This window comes from Hoplias malabaricus, chromosome 10 (genome assembly GCF_029633855.1).
Source record: "Hoplias malabaricus isolate fHopMal1 chromosome 10, fHopMal1.hap1, whole genome shotgun sequence".
NCBI lineage: Eukaryota > Metazoa > Chordata > Actinopteri > Characiformes > Erythrinidae > Hoplias > Hoplias malabaricus.
In genome coordinates this window covers 10043559-10051977 of record NC_089809.1, presented here as the reverse complement: position 1 = coordinate 10051977, position 8419 = coordinate 10043559, and the positions used below count along the sequence as shown (strand labels likewise).

General features: G+C 36.6%; 1 protein-coding gene across 1 annotated transcript; it reads right to left on the bottom strand.

Annotated features, from left to right (window-relative positions):
• Nucleotides 1–824: 824 nt before the first annotated feature.
• si:dkey-29h14.10 (caspase-1) lies at nucleotides 825–6270 on the bottom strand. The gene is made up of 5 exons (XM_066684022.1): nucleotides 6134–6270; nucleotides 4923–5186; nucleotides 3650–3700; nucleotides 2472–2591; nucleotides 825–1435 (listed from the first exon to the last, which is right to left on the bottom strand). The coding sequence occupies exons 1-5, from the start codon at nucleotides 6150–6152 to the stop codon at nucleotides 1233–1235; spliced, it is 657 nt and encodes a 218-aa protein (XP_066540119.1). The 5' UTR covers nucleotides 6153–6270; the 3' UTR covers nucleotides 825–1232.
• Between the last annotated feature and the right edge of the window lie 2149 nt (nucleotides 6271–8419).

Here is an 8419-nt window from a genome sequence, read left to right as displayed (position 1 = left end):
GCCTCTTGGCAATAAATCTTATACCTTTGCAGAGCCTGTTAATTTCCCTTTTATATGGTGCCACATTTGTAAGGAACATGCACCATTTAAAAGGGAAATTAACAGGCTTTCCAACGGTATAAGATTTATGGCCAAGAAGCATTGTGATAAACAAAGAAATAATCTACCGAACACAAATGCCTGTTTATATCTGTCAATCTTCACATCTTCATCCTCCTAAATTACTTGTAAAGGTCTATTTTCAATAAAATTTAGGGGTACTAAATTGTGGAACGTCTTCCTGACTTATACATTTTTCATCTCTACAACATAATAAAAGGTGTTTAAAATACCATTTGATATATATATATTAACTATTGATATTTTAATATATGCTACATTGTATGTGTTATATATGGAGCATGGTGGAGGCCTATGTGTGTTTTTTGCCTCTATCTGCATTGTATATTATGGTTTGTATTTTACAATTGCACAAATTAACTAAAATACTGTGTATTTTTTTGTATGAACAAGCATCTGTCATTGCCAGGCATGACATAAATATTTTGATAATGATAGCCTACCATAAATTGTCATTTGTATCTGCAGTGTTTCTTTACATATCCCCCCCCCCATATTTATATCTGACTGACAGAGAATGAGAGGCAGGTCAAAGAGTTTGTCATTGTTGCTCTTTGGAATAGCAGAAGTCACTCATTAGAAGAGGTTTCTTCAATCGTTTAGCAGTTAAATTCACCTTCTTAGGTTCATAGAGAGAAACCTCTTAAAATTATATTCATATTTTGAAAATAAACAATTTCACATTTTTATGAATATCTCTTTATAAATACAATATAAACATCATAAAATTCTCAAAATCTATAAACATTCACAGCTGGCTAAGTGTGACAAAGCTGTAAAAAAACATGGCAACAGGTAGCTTACTAAAATATTGCCAGTTGTAACCTGTGGGTCCTGTCACTGGTTACATTTTGTAATAAAAATAAATAAATGTTCAGGTACATATGTATCATTAAAAAAAAACAGTTGGCAAGTGGTTGCAAAAGAGAATTCAGGATTCATAATTCAATGATTCAATCTCTGATTCAATTTTCCATCTAATAGGTTTATCTGGTAATCAGTCTTTGTATTTATATTAAAACCCAACTGATCCATCCTCTAATAAAGAAAGAGGCAGTTCTCAGTTAATGGATAACAAATCCCTGCAGTTCATCCTCAATCCTTCAAACTTGTCATCCCTCAGAATCTTCAAGCTCACTCTCCTCTTCTTCTTCTTCTTGCTCTCCCTGGTCATTAAAGCTCGCAACATCCATATAGTTGTTGTCACCTATGATTACATAATTCACATTGGAGCTTTGCATCTGGACGCTAGAGGCCTTGCTGGAGTCCTGTGCTGCCTCTTGTTGCTGTGGTCTGTGCACGTCTTCCAATTTCTCTATAAAAAATTAAAAACCACACAACATTTTTAAAAAAATCATTTGGTGGGGTTGGGGGCCGCAGGACACTTACATTTGTTATTTTTGTTTATATATGTGAGTGTGGGTGTGTTGTGTTTTTTTATTTATTTTTTATTTATATATAATTGAAATTAGATTATTTAATAAAGGTTTATCCCGATTTTTCGATCTAGAAATTTGTCTTAGAAGTGCTGCTTGTCAGAATAAGCTTTTACATATGTTTCTATATGTTTATAATATTTGTCATGAAAGGCTACACCTACAGTAGTTTACCAAACATTTTTGGACATGTTGTGATAGGCAGCTATGATCTGAATTTTAATTTTACTGCCAGCAGTGTAAACAGCTACAAACACATGAAATCAGACTTTTATCTGGTTTTATCTATTTTAGATTTTGGAATCAATTGATTCTTGACACAAAAATGAGGAAAAAAACTCACTCTGACATATTTCAACACTGTGAGATCAGTGACAATTCTTCAATCTTCAAATTTAAAATTCTTCATTTTTAAAAAAAAGTCCTTTTTTTCAATTATAAAAGCAATCAGAAAAACTCAATTGGCTATTAAGCAAAACAACAATGAAATGTGAACATTAGCTTAGTTGGTTGACCAAAAATAATTAAGTACTTTTCCATGGATTGGCGGAATAAAGTGTTTTGGAAAAGAAGATAGACTGTTAATTCTGTTACCAGCATATTGTAAATCTGATGTTTAAGTTTCACCGTAACTCATTTTAGAGATATGCAAACACCATAAACATCTTATAATATCACCAAATTCAAATATTGCCTTTTAGCTCATTGGCTCCTCCAAAGATATTCAGAGAACTATATTAAAGGAACACTAAGTTAGAGGTCATTACAGGTCAGAAAATAATGATTTTGTATCTGTAATTTCAAGCTATAAATTGTACGTAGTGTTGTGTTAATATGTATGAAGTGGCTGTTTTGAGCTGAACATATATGCTGAATAGAATTGCCTATTTAATGTATATTTTTGGCAACTCTTACCATTAGAGACATCAGTCTGAGAGTAGAGAGAGCGCAAGTCATTGTTGTTTCCGATGATACAGTTGCTCAATGAGGAATTGTGAATGTTTATTATACATGGTGGAACTGTTCCAGTTGTCTCTGTTTAAAGTGAGAACAAAAGCATGAAATAAGGCACATGTAATTAGCATACAGTGGAAATTCTATCAAAAAGTGAAGTGAAAACGGAAGCGAACTCTACAAGAATGTGGTCTGCACACTTTTTTTTTTTTTTACCATCCTGCTAACCATCATGAACATTGCTGACAGAGCTGCTATGTTCAGTGGCATACACAGCTTGTGTTATTGCAACCGAAGAGCATGAAATGAAATGGGATGCTCAAGAACAGCTGCACATGAGCCTAAGTTCACCATGCTCCATTTGAATCAATGACTAAAACCTTCCAGCACTGGACTGTGAAGCAGTGGAGCTGTGTTGATGGAGCTCTGTCCAGCGCTACTGTAGCACCCTGTTCACATCTGGCATTAACATGTGTCCCGGGTAATCTGATCGTAAGTGGTCAGCAAAAAGTACAGGTGTGAACAGGCTACAGTGCATCTCAAGGACGCATTGTAATCCAAACACTCAAACCACATTTGGAGGTGGTCAGAGATGCATATCACCACATTTTTTTTTTGGAGTGTGAATGCCAAACCGTCTCGATGTATCTTTGACAATAGTAACCATGGCTGCATAAACCAGGTCACGGCCACACCCAGGGTTTTACAAATATACAGTGAAGCTGCAAGCTGTAAGTAGTGTGTGTCTGAGTGTAAGAGAGGCAGAGAGAAGAGAGAAAGAAAGACACTGGACCACCTAAGACGCATGTTAATGCCAGGCGTGAACAGGGCCTAGGAAGTGTTGTCATTTGTGATGCGAACCTATTCAACATCAAACCCAATTGTAAGTTCTAACCAAAGGAATATAAAGCCCCCTAGTCAGGACTTCAGCACCTCACATAAATATTTTAGTGTAGTGTAAAGCTTCCACCAAAAAAATAGAAGATTTTACTGCAGCAAAGTGGGACAAACTACCTATTAATTAGGTGAAGTTCAAAAGAAATATCTGATAAGCAAGTGTCCACATAGAGTGTTTCCTTAACAAGTCCATTCAACAGAGAACATCAGACAAAAATCAACCAATAAGAAGTTCTGCATACCTGACGTGATGTTGTCTTCAAAATGATTGTGGTCTATACCCGTTGTTTTCGCTGCAAGACAGAGACAGAGACATGGTTCACTGGTTTGAACAACAATCAGTCGTTGTCATAGAAACAGAAAACCAAACCCAATCATTGATACTTTCATAGTTATGGCTTAAGCAGAAGTACAAGGTAAATGTTTATATGACACAGATCTCATTTCTCAGGGCTGTGTGGACATGTAAAATCTGAAATTTTAAAATCTGATTTGAGTCACTTTCGTGTGTAACACTAGGCTGTGCTTGCATCATGAATGTGAGCTGTCAGACTGGATTTCTTGCATCTTTTTTGTACATAGCTGTCGTCCTCAGTCAGTACAGCAACATGCAGGTTGAGTTTCAGTAGTCCCCCTGGTTCCTGCCTGGGGCCTATCTGAGATGGAGCTGCATAAATGTACCAGTGTGCACGTGTGACATTTCAGGGACAGATCATTCACAATAAAGACAGATAAAATTATTTACATTTATGAATATGAACAAATGTGGTCTGACCAAAAAAAAAATATGAATTCATTAATGAGGCTTGTAAAATGCACTAAGCCTTGAGTAAAAAGAAGACACAAGTAAGAGTCAAGTAAGCTCAAATAGCAACTCAAAAAAATATTTAAAAACTGAGCACACACCTGTAGTGGATACATTCACTAACATTCAGCCTTTATCAACAAAGAAACTGAAATCAAGGCAACTCCATTTGTCTGTTTTGTTCTAAGAAACAAAATGCTAAATCCCCAAAATGACAAGTCACACCAAGAAATGTCAATGAAGCCAGATCTTACACAAGTCTGTGCTACACAAGGACAGTAATAAAAATAAAACATTAAATACCATATTTATGATTTATTAACTTGTGAAGCACAGCAATTACATTTTTTGTATTTAAAATAGGAGGTGAGAGAATGATAAATAGGTTTATTTAAATTATTGAGAAAAGGAAATGTTTATATATAAAATGCCTCATGGAACTGCCTTGTAACACTGTGCTATTCTGTGCTTCATATTAAATGTGTCCTTGTTTTTTTTTTTATTATCCACTTGCCAAAATTATTCACAATGGTAGTGACAGGCACAAGACACACAAAATTAAATACATATACAAACCCCCTTGCTGAGAACTGTATCATGAATTGGACATGATTACCTCCCTGGCTGAGACATTGTTACAAAATACATATCAGATCAACTTTTCACTAATTATACCTTAGTGAAAAGTTATAAAAAGTTTTATACCTTACCTGTGCAACCTGTGATGGACTCAGTCAGTGAAGGGTTACAGACAGCCAGACATTTGTAGAACATCTGACAGGCCCTGGGTCCTTTACGGATGAGAGTAAGGATCAGTGTGGATGCTTTCTGCATGTCTGTGGCTTGAGTCTGGATCAGCTGGACCTCATATTCAGTGAGAGTGTGAGACCGGTACAAACAGGTAGTGATCTTCCCCACCAAACAGCCAGACATGGTTTTTGACAGCTTGCTGAGCTGATGCCGCAGCATTTTGTCTTTTGAAAGATAAGCAAAAAATGTGATTTAATACAAAATGCTTTTGTTAGAGAAGCCACCACTCATAGTTACCACAAACACCTTAATATTAATACTTTTCCATAAATTGTAACTCTGATGGGCGGAACGGTGGCGCAGCAGGTAGTTGTCGCAGTCACACACAGGGACCTGTAGGTTGTGGGTTCGATTCCTGCTCCAGGTGACTGTCTGTGAGGAGTGTGGTGTGTTCTCCTTGTGTCCACGTGGGTTTCCTCCCACAGTCCAAAAACACACCTTTGTATGTGTATTGGTGACTCAAAAGTGTCTGTAGGTGTGTATGAGTAAATGTGTGTGTTGCCCTGTGAAGGACTGAATGAATGAATGAATGAATGTAACTCGATTCTGATGAACAATCACATTCTTGACTTGATTTATTCTTGATTTACAAGCCTGGCTAAAAGAAAATTATAAGTAAGCCTTTGCGTTTTGGCTCCTGGCTTGTCCTACATTTGCAAAGTGTAATGTGCTTTTACAGCACTCCCCTGAAATCAAGTGACAGTGAGGGAGTTAGGAAGTTTCCTACCCTTCTTCTAAAAATGACATAGTACAGTTTCTTCAGCGCTCATCCCTGAGTATCATTGACAGGTTGTGTTCTCCTACTACAAATCAGTGAAGCATCACAATGATTTTGAAGCTGTAATTTTAATGTTAGTATACTGCCTAAAGTTCCTTTAAATCGTAGTCTAATGTTTACAGGCGATTGTTAACATTATACAGACGGCCACTAAACTCGTCCTCATGTACTAACTTATTACTAAGTTATGGCCACGGATATGACCAGCAGGGGGGTTGTAGACTTTGTAGGCCTAAAAGCGTAGATTATTGTAAAATGTATGGAACGCTACTAAAGGTGTAAGACATGATTCGTCGTTAAAGCGTACTTTTCAGAAGAAATGTACAAACTTACCGGGCTGTGTTAGAGCCATGCAGCGTTCAGATACAGCCGTGTAGCCGTCACATGTAAGTTACCAACAACTAACAACCGTCCTTACACCTACTCAACATTATCAAGACGACAACTAAACACGCTCATGGATGTCTTGTTGTTAATGTGTGTGTGTGTGTAAGAGAGAGAGAGAGAGAGAGAGAGAGGTGGCTCAATCCTAAATGTCTCTCCGACCCCTGCCTAGTGCACATTACGTACAGTCCGAAATTGTAAAAATATGTTGCATTTTTTATATGAAGTTCATTTATATTCAGTCATGAATCTCCACCCTATATTTTAGTGCAAATTGTACGTCCAAAATGCATATATACATAATCTGTAGTGCACTATATAGGAAGTAGGGAGAGGTTTGGTATTTGGCCGGAAAGTGTAATTTCCCGTGTAGAATTCCCCTCGATGAGCTCATACTTGTTTTCAGGCAGCATGTGGACTGAGAAACTCGTGCCAATTCATGTTTTAAGAACAAATACATAAAATAAAAATAATTAAATATATTTCTAAAAAATAACATTTTCTAACTAAAATCATACACAAAGTATAAATAATAACAGACAAATACCAACGAAATAGCTAGACATTTCACCTGGATATATTACATTATTGCACAGAATTGCTTCCAGTCAACAAACATACATTAGATCACTTCATTATACACTGAGGAAATTCACACATATGAGTTCACCTACTTTAAGGTGCACACATTGTTGACACAGCTGTTGGTTTGCATAAACACCTTGTGTATTCTACATAGAAATATTGACCAATAGAATGGGACATTGAAGCAGCTGCACATTGGAAGAACAGGAAGAACAGGATGAACTGGGGAAAATAATGTATATAGAGCAACAAATGGACTATAGTCTGTAATTATATAACAACATGTTCATGGCTCCTTTATGTTCAGTGGAACTGGATATTATGTTTTGGTTGATCAGTGTATATGGACCCTGGTCAAATGACATGACCATGAGGTCAGTCATTGGCCTTCTGCCCAAAGTGCTTTGGTACTAAATAAACATATGAGCAAACATATGATTGAACATGGAGTTCGTTATGAACAATCTGTTATAAGTAAAAAAGTCCAATAACATCCCACCACTCTGACAGGTTGTCCGAATCATTCCTCTACAGATTTTCCAGTCATTGTCAGCATGAGCACTGAAGTCCCCCAGCAATACATTGAGTCAGTGTATGGAATTATCCAGAACTCAGCAAAGGCCAAATATTATACTTCCATGTGTATATGCCCACAACTGTTAAGTTTTTCTCTCCATGAGCCCAAATGTGCTTTTAGGCAACTCTCTCATTTACCAGGACAAATCCTGGGGAATTTGTGTGTGTACCCAGACCCACCCGGAGTAGGACATAAACCAACACCTGTTGAGGATTTTGATTCCAGAGCCAACACTGTGTCCATTGGGTCCACACAATCCTACCATATTGCCATGTTGATTTGAGCTTGGCCAAATTACATGGGCTGCCCAGCCATGATGCACTTGCCGTCAGACGCTGCAACAAGACATGGCTCCAGGGATAGGCCTTGGTAGCATTCTCCTGAACAGGGTAAATAATTTTCTTTTAATTGTATTGGTCATAAAAAACGCTAGTATATGATATTGCATCCTAAACCATCAGAGACCACAGAGGCTTCACATTTCAGGCATCTCGGATTCTGTCTCCACTCTTCCTATAGACTGGACTTTGATATCCCCATAAAATGCAAACTTTTCTTTTATTTAAAATAGGACTTTGGACCAGTGAACCAGGTATTTTTCCCCTTATACCTGGTGCAGTAGTGTCTTGACAAAATCCTCAGTCCATTTCTTGTAACGAAACATATTTTAAAAACATATTTTTGTGTTTTCTTAGGTAGGATGTTGTGAGCTATGTGTATTCCCGCCTTGTGCCCATGATTCTGGTTAGGTTCTAGACCCACAGTGACCCTGATTAAGCGGTTAGAAACAGTGAATGAATTAATCGAAAATTACAGAATTTTAGGGAGGCTTTTTATTATTAGCATATGAAATATTCAATTCTGAGAATTAAGGTGTAATTTTTGAGAAAACAAATTCAATATTTTTTCAAATATATATGAATTAAATGATATTATTAAGTGATAATCGTTAATAATGACTTTTAAACATTTATTTGAGATATTTTTTTTAAATACTATTTTATCCTGGAAATATATATTTTTCCTTTGAAAACTAATCCCTTTCAACCACAGCTAAAGTTGAATAGGGGCTG